The 20,956-nt window shown below is 33.5% G+C and overlaps 2 protein-coding genes across 8 annotated transcripts; both read right to left on the reverse strand.

Annotated features, from left to right (window-relative positions):
* Positions 1–700: 700 nt before the first annotated feature.
* LOC110728087 lies at positions 701–5,870 on the reverse strand. Of its 2 annotated transcripts, XR_002512642.1 has the most exons (8): positions 5,406–5,870; positions 5,208–5,268; positions 4,567–5,087; positions 4,230–4,431; positions 3,279–3,390; positions 2,141–3,137; positions 1,518–1,593; positions 701–1,422 (listed from the first exon to the last, which is right to left on the reverse strand). XR_002512642.1 is itself a non-coding variant. In XM_021907715.1 (5 exons), the coding sequence occupies exons 1-5, from the start codon at positions 5,409–5,411 to the stop codon at positions 3,371–3,373; spliced, it is 810 nt and encodes a 269-aa protein (XP_021763407.1). In that variant the 5' UTR covers positions 5,412–5,870; the 3' UTR covers positions 3,163–3,370. The 2 variants fall into 2 exon arrangements, 1 of the variants encoding a protein (XP_021763407.1); XM_021907715.1 differs by lacking the exons at positions 701–1,422; positions 1,518–1,593; positions 2,141–3,137 and having other exon boundaries at positions 3,163–3,390.
* Positions 5,871–11,125: 5,255 nt separating this feature from the next.
* Positions 11,126–17,090, reverse strand: LOC110728088. Of its 6 annotated transcripts, XM_021907722.1 has the most exons (4): positions 16,435–16,621; positions 15,003–15,132; positions 11,577–12,753; positions 11,126–11,475 (listed from the first exon to the last, which is right to left on the reverse strand). In XM_021907722.1, the coding sequence occupies exon 3, from the start codon at positions 12,741–12,743 to the stop codon at positions 11,595–11,597; it is 1,149 nt and encodes a 382-aa protein (XP_021763414.1). In that variant the 5' UTR covers positions 12,744–12,753; positions 15,003–15,132; positions 16,435–16,621; the 3' UTR covers positions 11,126–11,475; positions 11,577–11,594. The 6 variants fall into 6 exon arrangements, with proteins under 6 accessions (XP_021763414.1, XP_021763411.1, XP_021763412.1 ...); XM_021907719.1 differs by lacking the exon at positions 16,435–16,621 and adding an exon at positions 16,654–17,090 and having other exon boundaries at positions 11,577–15,179; XM_021907720.1 differs by having other exon boundaries at positions 11,577–15,132.
* Positions 17,091–20,956: the final 3,866 nt, after the last annotated feature.

Raw genomic sequence — 20,956 nt, forward strand, 5'->3', positions numbered from 1 at the left:
GCTCCGCCTCCGGCACGCACCTGACTCCGCCACCGAGAGAGTAGATGCACAGCGCGTAAATTTGTGGTGAGTTTTTTTTTTTTTTTTTTTTTAAGTTAATTGTGCCCTAATTATTGTTTTCAAATTCAATCATCAAATTTGTGATTTGTTAATTAGTATGGATAATAGTTGTGATGAGTTAAATGACATGGATTATTGTTGTTTAATTATTAAATCCACCATAACCAAAGTCTAATCCTAATAATTGTTGTTGGTTTTGCCGCTTAGTAGCTATTGCATGCATGATTGTTGCTATAGATTTGTAATGAGTATAAGGCCATCTATTTTTTTGAGTCGAACTTCTATAAGAGTCTGAGTTCATAATCTATATTACAAAGTATATTCCGCGGCATTGATTGATTTAACATTTAATGAAAGTAGATAATATATAAATATTAAATATATTTTTTCTTCTTAAATACAGCACCAAAGTCGATCAATATTGTGTGGATTGCTCACAATGGACGATCAAGAAATAAGTAATGTTAACACACAAGGAGAAATTGATGATCATGATGATAATGCTAAGTTTGATGGTGAAACTAATACAATAGAAGATCAATTCGAACTACTACCTCCGTTTCTTATTAGTTGCAACTTTGGGGTATTATTTGTGAGATATAAAATATTCCAAAGTTGCAACTAATACGAAACAGAGGTAGTACATGAAGAAAAGACAATTGATCACTTTATTAATGAGCAAACATGGGACAAAATTGGAAAAAACTTAGAAGACTATGATGAAGATGATATGGATATGCTCAGGTGGAAGTCGTTAGAAGATTGTATTGAATTTTATTATACATATGCAAAAGTCAAAGGTTTCGGAGTACGAAAGGATGCAACAACTAAGAGTAGAAAAGATGGGCATGTAATATCAAAGAAGTTAGTGTGTCGTATGGAGGGTCATAGGCATGAAAAATGGTATGCAGATTGCCAGAAGACTTAGATATACAAATGTGTGGGTGGAAAGTGATTTTACAAAAGTGGTGAAAGCAATTACGTGCTTGAACAATGGTGCTACTCCTATTCACCTCCTATTTGATGATATTAGATTGGATAGCTTATTGTTTGATTTCTTTAATATCTCTCATATTACCTCCTACTCGTATTACTTATTCCACTATAACCTCAGTTATATTATTAATGTAAAATAAAAAAGTGGCAATTATAGAATAACACCATTCAACAATAAGTCAATAATACATGAGATAAATCAAGATAGCTGCTCCATTCAAAAAAAAAAAAAAAAAATCAAGATAGCTGCTTGAGATCAATGGATGCATCTCCCAAAATAGCACGCTTAAATAGTGTAGCTTCATTAAATTCGCTAGTGATGAGTTTTGCCAAATACTTAAGTCGTTCAATTCCCATGAATGCCGTCTGCTTAAAAAAAAAAAAAAAAAAAACCACTCAACCTTGTATCTATCACTCTATTATACATATGAAAGTTATAAATCAATCTAATTCAACTTTACCGTATAGAATATTTTTGACCAATCTGATTTATTTTCAGCTGCAACATACTTTAAGATGTACATGCCACAATCAGTTCTGCATAAAGTAATATAAATATATATAAATTTGATTAAAAATCGATTGTAAAATGAAAGTAAAATGTTAACATTACAATAATATATACTCCATACCCATTTGGTTGCAACGGTGTTTTTTGAATATCTACATCAAAATTTACACACTCTTCAAATATTCGCCCCAACTTAGGATGATTCCCATATATTAAATTTTTCTCTGAAGACCTATTATTTAAATCTCCTACCATTAATGTTCCAGATGTAAAATCCTTCTCTTCTATATCTTCTCTGGTCTTAAATAAACCATTATCATTCTTCCTTATTTCATTACTCGTAAATAAGGCCAACATCTTTTCAATGTTACTATTTATACTAACAACTACATTTTCAATATTTTTCATTGACTTGATAACATCAAACTTGTCTAATGGTATTTGATCTCCAATATGATCTGCATTATCATTTTTTTCCTGCATTTAAATAAGTGTTTACATATATTGATAGGAATACGTAAGCATCCAATTAATTATATATAAGACTATAAGATGTGTAGAAAAATAATTTACCTTGATGCAAATATTCTCTGTACAATTGTGAGCATGTTGTTTTGAAGGAGTCAAATTCAAATCCATCGATTAGTTTCTTTGACAAAGAAACAATAAACTCAGACCATATAATAGGTAATTTGCAAAATCTGAAAATTAAACAAAAATATTAAAGAGGTACGGAATGAGAACTCTACCCAACAATGACAAAGTCAAGAATTTAAGTAAAATAGTTGATCGAATTTGAAAATTGTAATTCACGTCTAAATGCTCACGGAAATTAAAGAATGTTTTTACCAAGATTTTATATAAACTAATAAAAAAAATACTAATAGATCAGGGGGGTGGGATTGAATCCAAAAAGAAATAAAACACAAATTAGTATAATACTAATATTGGTATTTATATTATTATTGAAAAATTGCAAGTTTTTTTTATTACAAACTAAGTCCATTAATTAAACGTCCTAGTACAATGCAATGGTGAACAGAATTAGATGAAGAGTGACATTATACTGTCAATTAAGAAATTGATTCGAAATTATAAAAGCCTCATATGCATTTATCTATACTCTAATTGACTAAAAATCAATAAAAAAAAACAAAAAATTATAAGAATTGACTAATAACAAGTAATAAAGTAGCAAATCACACAGTAGTATCGTGGTATGGAGCACTTTCACCAAGATTTTATATAAACTAATAAAAAAAATCAGAAATTGCAAAAATTGAAATAACATCAACAATTCATAACAATGAAGAAGCATTACGAGGGAGAAGAATAGAATTACTTGACAAATGCATGTGGAGATTAGGGTTAGGGTTTTTTAGGGTTACGTTTTAGTTTAATGAAAAGAGAGATTAATATTGAAAAAAACTAACAAATTACCTCAATTGAATCTTAAAATTAAAGATGTTGAATAATGTTGTCCCCAAATTACAATTGCTTCAAGATTTAAATGTGATGAATGAAAATAACGAAGGAGGTAGGTAGAATGGGAGAGCGACAACGATAGAAACTGAAAAAAAAAACTACGTGAGAAATATAAAAGGAATTAAGTGTTTTCCTATATATATATATATAATTTAGTAATACATAGCAGTACATAACATTTATGGTACATAGCGGTATTTGTCATGCACTGTAGACTCTCCCTTACCCCTTTTATTTAGGGTTTCTTTTACGGGCATTGAATAATTAACCTTGGATCTTATTTAAGCTAATCCTCGATTTGCCTCTTTTGTCCGCTCTTCATAGCTCTAGCACAACAACTGTCCAAACAAAGGAAAGAAGAACAAAATAAGCTAAGGCACATATTACCTATCAAACCACAAGGGGAGGAAGGAATTCGTACAATTATTAGTTTGAACCCGAAAAATGAATTGGTATAAATTTGATTCATAATCAAATTTTGTGTACAATAAGTCACATATTCAAATTTCCCAATCTCATTATTTGTAATTTTGTAAGTTATTTTTACTCGGTAACATACAAAGTTATACTTCCTCCGTAACGAATTACTCGCAACAAAGAGGTTTTATTTGTGAGACATAAAATATTCCTTTGTTGCGAGTAATAGGTAACGGAGGAAGTATATGCCTAATGCCTTTATCATCAACACAACACATAAAACATACAGTATGATTCAAGTGATTTTGGTATTTATAAGTAATATCTAAACCATGAAATCCCTATTCAAGTATGAAATAATTATTCGACTGACTGCATTTTCTATATACATTGACAGTTTCAATTTTCTTACCATCATCAACTAAACCAAATATTTCCTCCGTTTTTTTTTACTTAACCCACTTTGACTTTTACACTATTCATCACCTCTTCTTTGATCGTCTTTTGGGAATGATATGTAAGGAAAAATATATTGATATGATATCTTTTTTAATTCGTCTCAATAAATACTATCGTAATATACAACTTTAATAATTTTTATTTACGAAGAATTAAAGTTATTGATCGCTAAAGTTTTGCATTGACAAGCATGATAAAAGAAACAAGTCAAGTAAAAAAGAATTAAGGAAGTATACTTTTAGATACAAGTAAATTAGATCTAGGATCAAAGTACACAACATTAGATAGAAAGAGAGCTTACATTCATCATCAGTTGTGATCCAACTCCCTGTCTTACGAGCACATTCGTCGTACTTGATCGAAGGAGGAGCTGAAGCTGCAGAACAAGTAGTGGAACAACTCTGTACTTCCCATGCTATACTAATCTTTGGAGATTCATTTGTTATTTCATCATCAAAATCTCCTGACTTTACCGTCGCTGATTTATTCCTGAAGTGCATCACCTTAACCGCCAAAAAAAAAAAAAAAATAGTCACGTTAATAGTGTAACTTAAACTAGTGACATAACAACTAAATCTGGATCACGAAAAAAAAAAAAAAAAAAAGATCTGCCTATGCACATACGCGTTTTGTCATACCTTTTTTCCGAATTTCCCTCCTTTTTCAGATTTAGCAGCAGCAGCCCATCTCAGAAGCTCCTTCATCCTCGAAATCGTCTTATTTTTATTACCATCTCCTTTATTAGATCTGTCTTTCTTCTGATCAGACTGTCTACAATGCTGCTTCTTATCTGCATTGCTGCTTGTTGTTGTTGTTGATGATGAATTCGTCGAATCACTAATTGGCAAGACCTTATTCCCAACATGTGAATTTAGATCCACCTTCTGATTATTTTTCCCTACACCGCGAATCAGATCTTCCTTCATCTTCATTGATAGAATGTATCGTCGTTGTTGCTGTGTTAGCCTCGGGCTAAGGCTGCTTAATCTATTCTGATTAAGTGTCCTAGAAAAATATGTTCTTGAGTTACCTCTCCTGAGTAACAAACCTATGTACCTCAAGTTCTTACAGTCTAAGGACGTTTCTTCGGGTTTTCGAACCTTGTTAACATCTCTTTTTCTCTTGTAAGAAACTAAGACCTCTTTTGATGGTTCCCTTACTGCAAAACATCAGGAAAACAAATGCTGTTTATGAATATAGGAATACAAATAAGCGCGATTAATCATTAGAACTCGATCGAATGTGTTGTTTAAGGTCAGTTTTATGTATGTTACTATACCCTGATTGGAGAGATCAGCCTGTTTTTGATCATTTGCTACCTTGAATAACCACTGAAGAACCTGTTATATATTAATGTGTGTGTTAATTGTAAGATTAGAAAAGGCTAATTATTATGTGTTAATACTAATTAAATAATTAGTGTGACAAAAAAGAAAGGAATTTTGATGGGATCATCAAAATGTAATGCAAAGTTCACCTGCATGGCAATGAATGTGCCTTTTATACTAGCAGACTTTTCTTGCTAATTTTTGAAGAAATCAGATTAATTTTTTAATCTTAATAATTTGTCTTTTTTTTTTTTTTTTTTTTTTTTTTGGTCAACTGGACAGCACAAAGGAGATCTATCTGTGCTGTCTTTGTGACTTGTGAAGCAAAAAAGATTCTTGTCTAAGTTGTTGCAAATCTTGGAAGAAGAAGAAGACAATTCAAGAGAGTTTAATTAGAGTGGAAATTGGAAAATCTAAGGGAAAGTGTTAGGAAAGGGAGACAACTTGGCATAGAGTGGGGGCTGGTTGGCCTTGTGATTCAATTTTGCATATAATGTGGAAGGGTAGTATTATATAATATCGAGAACTCACGTATTACTTTCTCATCGGTTTGGAATTAGTTGTCACTTATTAGGTTAATTGCTCCAAACCTGTTGCAATCAGTATAAAGCTTGATCTTTAGAGATTCATAACTTAAGATCATATCGAAAGTTTAGATTTTTTTAAAGTGATATTGGTGGCAAGCTTTTGTGCCACGTACTTGAAATTGATATTAACTAAATTTCAGTCCGCCGAACCATCAATGAATGTGGTATTTTTCCCCATTGAGAATTTGAGATACCTATGGAGTCATTTTCTTAGGGGGTGTAGAGTTGTGGGTTACATTTGGTTAATGAGTATCAATCAAACAATAGAATGAAATTAGTAAGAAAAAGATGGGTGCAGGTTGTTTATCCGTGAAATGATCAATCAATGCATTTAGTGCACGATAACTTAATGCTACATATCTTTGCTAGCTATAGTATGTAGGTTTATTTTAGTGAAAGGAGCAAGATTCAAGTTAATCAACCAATTAGATTGTATTAATTATGATCTTATGGGTATTTTAGAAAGCATTAGACAATTTTTTCAAAAAAAAAAAAAAAAAAAAAAAAGAAGAAAGCATTAAACGATTGTATAAATTATAAAAAGTTAGCTAAAATGAAACACGAGTTCTATGTGTTGAGTTCTTGTTATATCAAGGATCAAGATTCGAAACCTGATCAAGATGTGTTTCTAATAAAGTCATAAGGGCAAAATTAAGTTATATCGGACTTTTTATTTGTCATCTTTTAAACCAAATACGACCGTAGTATTATATTGTAATAAAAAAATACCAACCATTTGATTTTTATTTTTCCGGTTTGATAACCCACATGACTTTTTTTTAGGTGATGATAATTAGTGTTTATACTAGATAAGTAGATATACACCATATGACTTTAATTTGTTGCCTTCCATAATTATCACTTGAGAGATAGTATGACTAAAGACTAATTAAATTGAAATCCATCCATCAACTGCATTACATAATTAAATTCTTTCATTCTTTGTAATAATTCATGCACAACATAACTAGATCACTAGACACTAGTTAATAGTTATCTTCTAATAATATCTATAATATATTTGTAATCTTTTTTTACCTTCTATTTTCTCCTATGGTCATTCCAATATGAACATTCTTATAAAATCAATTTTAACGTTTCTTTTTGTATGGCATTCCTTCCTCCACAAAAAAAAAAAAAAAAAAAAAAAAAAAAAAAAAAAAAGTGGGGGCATTGGCGGATGTATTTGGCTCTCAAGGGGAGCACTTGCATCCCCATTTTGCAAAAATTAAATGAAATTCATGGGTCATGTATAATCTGTAATATTTATTCTAATAGTTTTTGCTCTCCCATTTTCATAACTTGATCTTCTAAAAGACAAAACCAAGCAATAAAAATACATTCTAAATATTTAGGCCCTATTATTTTAAATTTTCATCTTATTTTCGCTACGCTTAAATTATTCTTATTGAACTAAAAGTAACATGGCCTTCGTAATTTTTACAAAATATAACATTTTATAAATATTTTATCCATATAAAATTAATTACTCGATATATTGCGATGTTTGTAATGTTTGAACTTTTAACACTATTTACATCGCCTTTTGTAACCACAAATTGTGATTTATACGTAAGGAAAAAATAGTCATCAGTTTTTTTTAAAGATTCGTACTAATACAAAAGGGACAGAGGATGTATGTAAATGAAATATAGAACTAACAAGTAAAATACATTTTTTTTTTGCGCTATAAAGTTTAAATTTTTTGCACCCCCATTTTGAAATTTCTAGATCCGCCACTGGGTGGGGGGTTTTCAAACTTGGGGCAAAGGCAACTATTTATCAAAAGAGGTTTTTCCACCCTTTGCTAACCAAATAGAAGAAAACTACTCAGTTAAAAAAAAAAGGTTTTTTATTTTTATTTTTTTATTTTTATTCAACCGTCGCAGGTTTGATGAAGAGAACCATTGTTTGTTTTTTTGTCTAATGTATTTGTTAAATTTAGATTTCAGTTGTTAATAAATTATTTATTTCAAAAAAAAAATTAAAAATAATATCCGTTTATATTTGAAGCATATATTCTCAAGTACATATGTACTCTTTTTCAAAACAAAATATACGCGTTTTAAATGACAAGATCCTTATCATTAGCCACTACACAAAGAATTACATGCAATATCAAGCACTTGCACTTCCATTCCCACTCAATCCTTCTCCCAAGTATTCAATTCTCATAATAATGGTCCATAATTTCATATCTTTGATATAGTACATGAATTATAGACCTCATCTTATTCTACTATATACTTGTGTTACATAAGTAACAAAATTATAGTCCACAAAGAACTATACTAAGCAATTGCTCTCCCTCTCAATCCTTCTCAAAGCTATAAATTCATCAAATTCAATTGCTAATTGTTGATGGTTGAGCTTGTAAGAAAAAAAGATATTTTATTTGGTAATGAAAACAATGTTGGAAAAATGGGTTTGTTAGATATCAAGTGGATCATAAATTAAACTAGCTAAACCACCGTATATGCTCACATGGGAGTGAGAAACCTACCAATCAACTACTAATCACAATCTTAATTTTATATTAATTTAATCAGTTTCTTAGAAAATGTTTTCAGCCATAACAAAATTCTGATAATAAATGTTAATCATTATATGAGTATATTTTTTCATATGTACTCTATATAAGAGATCAATCATCCAAACAACATTATGTGAAATTTTAAATTTTATGTCAACTAAACAAACAGTAAGGACCTGTTTTGATTTACTAAACTGATTGAGCTGAACTGAACTGATTGAAACGAAACTGAACTAAATATTTAAGAACTGAAATGATTAAAATTGAAGTGAACTGAAATTAAGATGAAAAGAACAGGCCCTAAGTATCTTCGAGTGGCTACCTTTATGTTCGTGTTAGAGGTTCACTGAAATTTCGTAATCAAAATATTCTAAGGACATACATACATGTGGGGTGATGTGTCTCTATTCTCATCATTAGATATACGTGGGAGATGTGGCCTAATCTTAATGGTCAAACTTGATCTAGAAAGAGAGGGAATATAGGAAGATGTCCCCATTTTAGGGGAATTTGGAAGAAATAACATGATTTTCACTTCGCTAACAACAAAGAGATGCAAGACTAATTGTTCTTCATTTATGTTATAGTAGTATATTTGTACATGGACGGTGGTGTGATTTTTGATTTTTTTTTAATGCATGTTCTTTGTGCTTGATTGGAAAGAAATTAATGAAAGGACTTTATGTCTTGAAATCCAATCGATTGAATAAGTGTTGATCCAATATATTTTAGTTTTTTAATTACTCAATAATCTTTGTGATGATGTTTTTCATCTAATTTTGATGTTGTAGGCCAAATAAAAAATTGTGGTTAAATCATGAAATTGATATTAAAATTTTTACTAAAAACATTCATGACAAATTTAAAATTCCAAATATTATATGGGTTGATGAAAAGAGGGAAGAGAACAACACACACTAAAGTTTATGCAATACTACCTTCTTTTTTTTTTCTTTTTTTTTTTGGCAACTTTGCCGTATTATTTGTGAGATATAAAATATTCCAAAGTTGCAACTAAAAAAAAGTCGGAGGTAGTATATAATAACTTGTTAAGTTGTTATATAATTATATAATTAAATTATAATTCTTGCAACTAAAATAATAATACGAATATACAAAGTATTAATTCAATAATGTATAGCAAAATAATGCATTATTTCAATTCTTGATTGATACTTAGTATCATCACACTATCATCCTTTCCCCTCATGTTCCTTTAATTTCTCCAAGCATTTTCTACTTTTTTTTTTGTAAATTTAGAGCTAAAGGTGCATACATCTTAATCTTTTGATTTTGCAAAAATAGATCTAAATTGTATTAAAAAAAATCTTGAATTTTGATTAATTATAGCCCCCCTCCTTCTTTTTTCTTTCTTTTTTTTGAACTAAGATTATAGCCCAATTATATTTAGTAAAACAGAATTTAGATAAAATTAATTAATAATAATCCGTAAACATTTGTAACACAAAGCTTTCATCATTTATATCAATAACAATAATTTTAATTTAATAATAATTAGGTTCAATAAGCAAGTCTTATGCTTACTAATTTCTATATAATACTAAAACACTGAGTATCAAGGTATACTTTGGTACATTAACATGTACTTTAAAGAAGATATTAAACTAGGTAAATGGACAAATTAATTGATAAAATCTTTATTATTGATAAGAAGAATTATTAATAGTTCCTATGTATGACTTAAATTTTATAGCCTAATCCATCTATTAACCTTTTCTAATCACTTTCTTGAGTAACATGCCAAAAAGACGTGTTGTAACTTACAAATATATATAATAATAAAAAAGAACATAAAAAAGATTTGAGTATGTTTAGTTAGAACAACACTAAACTAAAAGTGGCTCACATAACTTGAAAATTAAAACCTTTAGTACTATTATTTAGGCATGTGGTCTATATTAATTAAATGGATTATATTTTTCCGCAATCTTTTTATCAGTTAGATCAAGATTCTAGTAGATTAATCTTTGTAACATATTCAAGTGATTTATAAGTTTTATTAAGATCACAAGATCATGTTTCAAGCTCAATTATTCCCCCGTTCGATTGATCATTACTTATTAGGGTGGTCCTTCAATATAGGGACCACTCAATGTTTTCTACTCCATAACTTGTTACTCTTCGTTGGTTCATCATAATCATAGTTGATCTAGGTTTTGGTATGAAAAATAGAAACACAAGCAAAATTATATTTCACAATTGTGTCAAACAAATCCAGTTAATTTAAGTTGACGTGGTTGAAAATTTGTGCTCTTACTCTATAACATTCCATTAGAGGTTTAGGGTATGTTCTCTTTAGATTAATTTCAGTTCAGCTCTAATAAGTTCAATCCAGTTCTTAATTTCCTTCTTCATAAAATATTCAGTTCAGTTCACTTCACTTCAAGTGCAAAAGTGAAATGATAAATCTTATTAAATTGTCCTATATAGTCCAAAAGCAAATGATAACCTTGTTAAAATAAAGTAAGAGACATGACCTCATATAATATGACAAACTAGAAAGGGAATATATAATTAACAATCCCCTAAATGATTGCCACAATACTGTTGTGGACATATTTACAAGTGGCCGATGAGGTCTTGACCTAGTAAGAGGGATAGAGGGTCTATGTACGATAGGTTAGTAAAAGTGTAACACATAATTGGCTCATCAACAACTACAGCTTATATGAGTCCAATCATCTAGAAAGCATTGTGATCAAGCACATTCCATTTGCGCAGCAAGTCGGACCACGAAAGAATATGCATGAATTGTTGAAAGATAAAGAGATTTTTCTTGGAAAAGAAGATGGCAGTTTTCTAAAATGTAAATATGCAAACTATACATGGGTGATTCAAATTGAAATTTGAAATGTTCCTGACCTGAGAAACCTAAATTTACAACAGCAAGCTTAAATTAAGCTCACTAAATTTGACAGGCCACTAAAACATGAAGAAATGAAGAGCTACACACAGCAGAGCTAATTTGAACCTGGCAATCTCCAACTGCGAACATGATGCTACCTTCAGAGCAAATCGCTTGAGACTACTGCCCTTCTGACTAATGACCAGTTATCATTATGCTGGTAGATGAAGGTTCTGCACATAACAAAAATTGATTTGTATACACATTATCAAGATATAGCAAAGAAGTATTAAGCACAGTAAATTGTAAGAGAAGTTCCCCCATATCTCATTACCCATTCAAGATTAGTATTTCATAAGCGGTCTCTCCTAAACCCTGATTGGGTTAAACGACGTCGCTGTCTTGGAGCGGATGAAGTGCCTGGCTCCGCCTCATCCGCAAACACATTCATCTCATCATCGTCTGTAAAGCTATCATCACCATCACCATCACCATCTTCATCTTGTAGGCCCAGAAGATTCTCCCCCCAAAGGTACCTTTGCCGGGATGAACCCCCTGACGAGCGTCTATGCCTTGTCCATGGCCGAGAACGACTCCTTGGTCCTGCCAAGGATTGCATAGATCCAAGCATCTGGAAGAAAAACAAGGTAGTAAACAACCGCCCACTAGCATCTGATGATGTCCTCTCCCTTTCAACTGGTGGCCTATCTCTATCATTGTAATCTATCACATAATCACCGAGCACAACAGCCCCTGGCATAGCTGATCGGATAGCACTAACAATGTCATCATGTTCTCTCTGATGCTCCAAGTGTCTCCAAGCTCGCTGTCTTGATGGATCAATTTCAGCAGGTCGAACTCTGGGATGATCACGCCTTGCGTGCCTGCGCAACTCACGATAGTTACCTACAAATGTGCATGATTCTCGAGTACAGCTCCGAGACTTCAAATTTAAATGATTACGAGCCTCTTCTACAACTGTCACCCCTAATACATCTCCCCTACATAGAGGGCATTTTAAATTTGACTTTTTTGCCAGTTCATCATGTTCCAACCTATCCCTCAAAGATTCGAAATTTTGTCTTCCTATAGCCTCTTGTTCAATATCATAATCAGCAGAATCACTGGACCTTCTAGTTGATGTGACTCTATTGCCTCTGTTGTGGACCCTATGAGGCACAGGTAACTCATTTCCAAACAATGGGGTTAATTGAGGGTCAGAAACCAGGCTTGAATCCTGGAGGGTTGTAGGATCAAGTGAGGTATCTGGTGAATTGGTGTTGGAGTCTGTCTTGAGTTTCCTATACCGATCCAGGCAATTTGAATGCCTGTAACTTGTATCACAGACATAAGATCTACAGCCTTTTGCATGTGAGGTGCACAAAAGAAGAACTGCATTATGAGGATGTTCCATGCAGATGGGGCACAATGCTGCATCCCATTCCTTTTGCACATCACACACATCTGCATCCAAGGACATGCTTCTTTTCTTACCAGCCATCTTGTATGCACTGAAGTATCTCATAAGAACATATTAGAGATCTTTCCAAAGTTAAGACAATCAAAGAACTTCTTAGGGAAGATATAAATAATTTATTGGATTGTGGAAGATATCCTGGCACTTCAAATTTTCGGATATCAGAACCAGTAAGAGCAACGATGTACATGACAAGTCTTTCGGACTGCAAGTATGTAAAACCCAAAACACTCATCTACTTATCTTTCATACTCCCTCCCCCCACACCCCACCAAAAAAAAAACGACACCCAGGACACTCAAGCATCGACCTAGAACAGGGTAAAAGCAGCACATATGATTATAAAGCTATAACAAAGTCTTTTACCTAAGAACAAGTTTGATTAATTCATCTAACAAAATTAATATTCAGTAAAGTATATTTTATTCATTAAAAAAAAAAAATAATCAGTGAAACCAGTTGTAATTGGTAAAAATAGTTTCGGTTCAATAGAAATCAAGTGAAGTGGTAAGAAAGCCTAGTAGACTAACAAAATGGGTAGAAAATTCAAAGTCTTGGCAGCACACATATAGAACGTGTAATATCAGCCTTTAGGCGTATTCTCTATAACAATCATCATCACCCTATCCTAGGTAAACTTAAGTAAAATAATAGTTTGATAGCGTAAACAAGATCTATCAAACAATAGGCTTAATTCATTGAGGTAATCCAATCTCACAATTTCACAGTCTCCTAAAATTTGTACTTGTTGAACTAAGAACAATCCTAACAAAGCCTTCCAACAGGCAATTATATCCTCAGGAATACACAAGCATTATATTACTATATAACAGAAAGCACATACACTAGAAAGAAAAATAAAATATATTCGCCATTACCTTGGTCTATATAGTTCCCCAGGAATCAGAATACTCTAGATCAACCCAGAAAGAATAAGTTGCAACTGTACAGGCAAAGTAAATGCATATAGGTCTACAAGAGAATTTCTGCTAGCACATACCCAACTATCATTCTAAAAGTACAGGTCAGACAACCTAAGAGATATAAGATCTACAAGAGTTCCAGCTTTCCTTTATGCTTCCAAGCTCCTATCAAAGGCTAAAGTAAAAATTTAACATCCTCAAAAGTCAAAAGTAACAGCGTATATTACAACCCTAAGCTTTCCCACATCCATCACCTTGGGTCCTTGATGCTAGTATAAGCATCCACAAATGACTCTAGTGAAGGTGTAAACAGCAAACAGGCAAATCAACAAGTCTAGAAAAAGGAGGATAAATTGATAAAGGAACAAGCACTGTGTCCACTTGGAGTACAAAAGAGGGTGAGCATGATGTACACATTGCTGACACGGGTTCATCCCAGCAATCCACAATACATCAATACATCAGCACAAAGAAGTAGAGAGAGTCTAAACTAAAGATCATCTGTCCCCAATGCACTCACAAATCTATCCACAGATCTGCTAATTATATTCTACAATCAAAATGGGCAGCCTATGCAATCACCAACACTGAAGTGACTAAAAACATTTTACTGTCATACCCATATCAGCCTTTCCTAGTAATTGTTTTTTACAGTGGACTCCATCAGACAGTACAAAAATTACAGCAATCCAGTTAGTAGTTACTTGAAATCCAAAAGGCAAAAATAATTCTCCAAGTACCTCCTAACTTATGCATTTTTTTTTTCCTTAATAACTATTACACTAACCTCTTCTAAAAAAGGTTTTTCATATTGAAGGTAGACAATGCTTCATTAGATAGACAGCACAATCTAGAAAATTGACTGCCTAACTGGTACAGCTAACAAACTACATTTCATAGATTAACTATGCCAAATCCTCAACATTCTAATAAATGCATAGCTATTACATTGCATTTATACCAAAAACATAGAATTTTCTATTTAAAAAAACAGAATCCAACACTTTGACATGTGACCATGTTCTACAAAAATACCTGAACCTGAGACCAGTAACATAGATGACAAGCATAGAAGTTTGCATACTGCAACCAAACCAAAAAGAAAGAGGCAGATGACCACCGCAAAGATAAAATCTTTTATCAAAACAAAAAAGTGAAGAGATTCAACTTCAAAAAAATTTAATTAAAGATGTCAACTATTGTCTCAAAGTAAACAGAAACTTATGACAAAGACTAGCAACTAAATGAAAGATCATATATTTTACAAGCAATGGCTTCAAGCAAGGGAATATGCAATTACAATTAAGTAAATCACATTGACCCCAGTTACAAATTACAATTAACCACAAGTGACACTTACCAAATAAAGGATTTGAGAAGAAATTTTCTGAACTGGACGCTCCTGAATGTTTGACAGTGAATGATAATGCCACGCTTACAGTATGCAACACAAAGTAAAAGAAAGGAAATCCCTCATGCAACGCTCCAATCTGTGTAAATTTATAAGCTTAATCTACAAGTCTTGGTGAAAGAGTGCCTGGACAGTGAATCAAATGATCTCTTGATAGTTAATAATGCAGAACAAATTCACGAACATTTTCAGGCTGCATTGAATTCGAACTATCAAATTTTCAAAGAAGGAAATCATACAATCAAAGCATGACATTCCACACATTTAAAACTACGTATAGAAATAAGAATCTCCAACAACTATTTTAAAATGATAAAGGAGACCACACAATAAAAGCAGGAGCTGGTAACCAGAACATCAAACGCTTTCCACAGAAAATCAAGAAGAAAAAAAAACAGACACAACACACTTTAGAATGTACACTATGATGTGTAATAACATAATACAATATGCTCTAACATGATACACTATGATGTGTAAGCCTATAATACAATATACTCTAGATTATTACATAATCTATCAAAATGTACTAGATTCAGATTTAAAACAGCTACCAGAACAATTACCCAACCTCGAATTAATGCAGAATACATCAGATTCAACCTTAATATAGCACTCAGGAGTCAGGACAATTGCCCAACCTTGACTCAATGTAAAGTGCACTATAGGGCTCCCAAATTACATAATATATGCTCTAAAAGTGTGATCCCAATTACCCAACCTCGAATTAATGCAGGATACATCAGATTCAACCTTAATATAGCACTCAGGAGTCAGGACAATTGCCCAACCTGGACTCAATGTAAAGTGCACTACAGGGCTCCCAAATCACATAATCTATGCTCTAAAAGTGTGATCCCATACTTTATCCAAATCTTTTGAAACAATTGGAGCATCCTAATTTAACCTCATCAAAAATGAACTCGATTTCGGTCCAGAGTCAGCTTTAATCTTAGGGCTATACCAATCAAGCAATACTATTAAGAGTTCTATATCATCCTCCATCAGAAAATTGTCTACATTTCTGTTCCGAATTTAATTCACACGAAAACCCAATTTCCTAAACATGAAAATTCTTCTTCCCAAACAAACTTCCAGTAGAAACATGCAATAAAAAATATTAAATTCATCTAAAAACACTGTTTATCAGACAATTGAATACATGATAACAGATTTAACCCAACAACTAAAATTAATCACCAAACCCTAACCCTAATCCCCTAAACATAAATCAAAGTTCATTTTCCGAAATTGATCAAATTCAAGTTTCAACCGCATAAAAAACCAACCAGATGTATAAAACCACAACAAATTAATCACGAAATGAAGAAAACATGAATTAAACTGCAAGATTTAAACAAAAAAGGCTAAAGATTTTTACAATAATCGGTTATCTCTATTCGATTTGGCTGAAAAAAGATTGAAGGGTTGATTAAACGATCAGAAATGGGGTTGAATTTCAGTGGCGTAATAATGCCGACATAAGAGGATGATGATGAAAAATTGAATCAAACGTGTTAGAATTTTTTCTGATTAAATTATTTATACAGCATCAAAAAAATAAAGAAAGAAAGAAAGAGAAAGTTTATCGAGAGCCTACTTGTTTGTGTAATTCCGAACCGCCTTTGGTATTAAGACCAGGCATGGGAATTAACCTCACATGTGAAATGAGTCGGGTCGGGTTGGGTTCGTGCTGATTAGTCTGAAATTTAGGGGATTGAATTTTTTATTTTTTATTTTTTATTTTTATTTTTTTTTTTTTTTTTTGGGTTGGAGTGTATGTAAGTATTGGTTAATTTTATGGGTTATACAAAAGGAAGCTAAAGGATTGATCTTAAGTATTCATTGATATTTTCTTGGGTTTGAAATAGCTTTTTAATTGAGGTGTTGTCTAATGATGTCACTTAAGGGCACTTATAGAGTTATAGACTTATAGTTGGTTGAAATCAAGGAACCGAGTTAATGAATAATTTTGATTGGTTGACCGAATACTGATAAGTTTAGGAGTATTGATGTTAAATGGCAAATGAAATTAAATTCATTCTTTTTCATGAAAGCTATGGTTTGAACTAAGGATGGCAGTGGGTCGGGTTAACTAGGAGGCCCGCACCATCCCCACTCCCAGTGGGGTGGGGATGGAGGGAGGTTTGGCTGGTGATAGAGGTGATCAAGGTTAGCCCGGCCCGTCGGCCCGACCCGATTCTGGGCGGGTTTTGGGCATATTTTTACAGCTCGGAAAAATTATTTTTTGGGGGAGGGTTTGGGAATACACTTTTACACATATTTAGTTGATTTTTTAGGCCCGACCCGAAATTGGCCCGAAAAGCCCGACCATTTTGGGCGGGTTTGGTCACAAAAATTTGGCCCGAAGCTTGGCCCGACCCGAAAAGTGGGCATAATTTTTTAGCTTCGGCCCGCCCAATGATCACCTCTAGCTGGTGATGGGGCGGGGATGGGTACAAAATGTGTACTCGTCATGGGTGATGGAGCGGTAAGGATTTAAGAGTAGATCCGCCCCATTTTACTTTTAGAAGATTTTAGAGTAGACCAGCCTCATATTACCTTTAGAAGATTTTATACTTTATGTAACTTTAAACCCCCCAAAGGCCTAATCTGCCCAAACGATAAGAGTCCTAATTTTTTTAACATATTTTGATTTAATTGTCATTAAAATGATACAATACAAAATCATGACAATGGATTTGGGATGGTTATGGGGCGGGTATGGGGTGGGTATGGATATCTAATTAAGTGGGTGGTGGGGCGAGGATGGATCCTCTCTTATACCCGGCGGGCCGGGATGAGTATGTGGATATTGTACCCACCACATGTGATGGAGCGGGGATGGGTATAAGATTTTTAGGCATGTATTGGTATGTAGGTACCATCCTCCGACCTGCCCCATTGTCATCCCTATTTTGAACTAGCAATCACATGTAGACTATTCTTTCTAGTTTGTTAAAAAAAAAACTATTCTTTCTAACAAAACCCTAGCCCATTAAGTTTTGAACAAATTATTGATTTAGGCAAACTTTTATTAATTAAGTGTAGGATGAGTTAGAGGTTTCCAAAAGCCCAGCCAAAAGGTATTTCAGTTATTAAGTTTTTACCATTAAGTTGCTTGGATGCATGCATATCCAAGGCTTCAAAGGAAGGCTTTAACCAACTTACATACATTCTCTGGTCCAATATAATCGCAACAAAGGGGTATTATTTACGAGACATAAAATATTCCTTTGTTGCGAGTAAATTGGACCGGAGGTAGTACATTGTATGTGTTTAGCTTTCTAATCTTTTCTTGTAGTTGAACTTCTGGCCTATTTTTCTTCTCGTCCAAGTAGCTGAAATTTTATCGTTCTTGTAGGATTGAGCTTACATACTAACATCACGATCTGAATTTCAAACTTATGCTCCCTAATTAACTTAGGGGCCGTTTGGTTGGGGGTAATCAGGAAAGGGAATGGGAATCAACTGGCCCCATTCCCTTTGTTGATGTTTGTTTAACACTTTTAATCATTCCCATTACCCTCCCTATTACCCCAATTCCTTCCAACTTCATTCCCCACCCCCCCTAGACTTTCCCATTCCCTTTCCCTACCCACCTTCACACCACCCCATCACAACCTTCACACCTACCAACACCATCGGAAAACCAGCCCGACCACCGCCGCCCCTACCCCGACCACCACCGCCACTACCCCGACCACCGCCACCCCTCCCCAAGCCTCGCCGCCCTCCCCTCCCACGCAAAAACCACCCCTAGCCCCGCAAAACCCCTAGCCCCGATCTCTCTCCCACCACCCGCAAAACCCTAGCCACCCCTTCCCCTCCCCTCGCCGCCCACCGATAAACGCGCGCCGCTCAAAACCCCCTCCCCTCACCGCCCAAAAACCCCTCCCCTACCTCGAAAAACCTCCGAAAACCCTAAGGGAGGTTTTTCGAGGGTGAGATTCATCGTTTTGGGCCCAGCGAGTGGTGGGGGAGAGTTTGCGAAGGGCGGCGAGGGGAGGGGGAGAGCCGGCGAGGGGAGAGGGAGGGCCGGCGAGGGGTTTCGTGGCTGGGAATGATGAAAACCATATGAATTGTGTGGTGGTGTGGTGGCTGTGATGGTGGTGGTTGTGGTGGTGGGATTGATTCCCTTGTTTTAAAAACAAACAACAAAGCAAAAAATGGGTATTTTCATTCCATTCTTCTTCTTTCCCTTTGTTCATTCCATTCCGATTCCCTCGTGCGAACCAAACGGCCCCTTAATGTTTAGATATTGTACCTTAAGAACTCGAATGTGTGTACTATATATAGGTTACACATGTATTGTAATATCATTTCACACTTGAATTGTTTTCATATAGGAGGTTGAAGCAGAGCTTGAAAGTCAGCGTGAAGATGAGCATGAAGTCAATGAATCGAATGCCACATCTAGTTCAAATGCAACTACATCAACATACACAAGCTAATGATGACTTTGTCTTTAGTGTTGGAATAAAGAAAGGGAATTCAAGATGTTACTTCCCATTCTTAATTTCAATTGAATAATTCTCACATAACACCTCATTTTAGTAGAAGTTTAAGGTGATAAATCACCAACGTTTTTCTCTTGTGTAACTCTTATAACCCTCCCTTTTTATGAGAATGTTAAAGGAGATTAATTACCACCATCAATTTGATTATTCATCTCCCTTGACGTTTGATGGGATTCTTCTTCTATGTTTTTCTATAAATAAAAGAAGTCTTTATTATGTTACACACACTTAAAAAAAACACATATCAAACACAAGCTAAACACATACTCTATATTGGGCATAAGTTACTTGGCTCCAACCTTCCACCCAAAAGTGCCTTTGAGTGGAAGTGATGTGTTAACCTTAGGGAACGTGCCGACGAATACAATTGAGCACCCCAATTGCGTCGGTATTTCGTTTTCAAGTCAGTGAATTTGCTTCACGACACACCGTACTCTTCCTACTTTTGTGAGATCAATTTTTCGGTCTTCCTTAATATTTTTATACTATTTGTAATAGACTACTCCTTTATTTACAACATGAAGTTGTGTGACAAGCTAAGTCAAAGAGGCAAATAGATACTTAATTCATCAATTCATGCACATATTTTTATTTTATTTTTTCCTAATTGTTTACTTATTAACTCCTTGTACTACGTATTAATAACCATTAGGCGTACAAATGGGAAGTTTGACGATAAGGCTGAGGTGAAGATCAAGGACGAGAAGAAGGGAAGAGCTGAGCTAGAATGTAGAATCCAATATTGTAGAACAATTCTAAAATGAAAACAACATGATACTTTTACCTTCTCTAGCGGACCCAAATATATTTGGGTTTCAAGACATTGTAATACTTTTAATTGCTTATTAATTTCAGGCTTAAATTATGATAAGTTCATTGTTTCAGATTTAGTTTAAAGAGGACAATGAGGGCGAGTTTATTATATAATGCCGTTCTTCATTTTGGGCAAAGAGGGCGATTTGTTTAAGTTGCTCTACTTGATTTAAACCTAAGAGGGCGAAAATAACGGTTGCTCTTCAGATGTTATAGAGGTCAAACAAAATAGTCGCCTGCTTGTTACAATCAAAAAGGGCAAAAACATTTGTCCTTTTTAATTATAGTCAAAGAAGGTAAAAAAAAAAGGTAAATTTGTAAAAAAAAAAAAAAAAAAAAAAAAAAAAAAAAGACCTTTTAAAAGAACCATTTTGCAAAAAAAAAAAAAAAAAAAAAACTTTTAAAAGCTTTATCGTATATAAAAACCCAAGGTTAAAAAAAATTGTTTAAAGAAACCTAGTACCACTAATTCACTTGATTAACCTCTAATATCTTCTAATTACTCTCTATCTCTCACTTAACAATTTAATAATTAAATTAATTTGTAAATTTAAAAAAAAAAAACACCAC

This window comes from Chenopodium quinoa, unplaced genomic scaffold (genome assembly GCF_001683475.1).
Source record: "Chenopodium quinoa cultivar QQ74 unplaced genomic scaffold, ASM168347v1, whole genome shotgun sequence".
Taxonomy (NCBI): domain Eukaryota; kingdom Viridiplantae; phylum Streptophyta; class Magnoliopsida; order Caryophyllales; family Amaranthaceae; genus Chenopodium; species Chenopodium quinoa.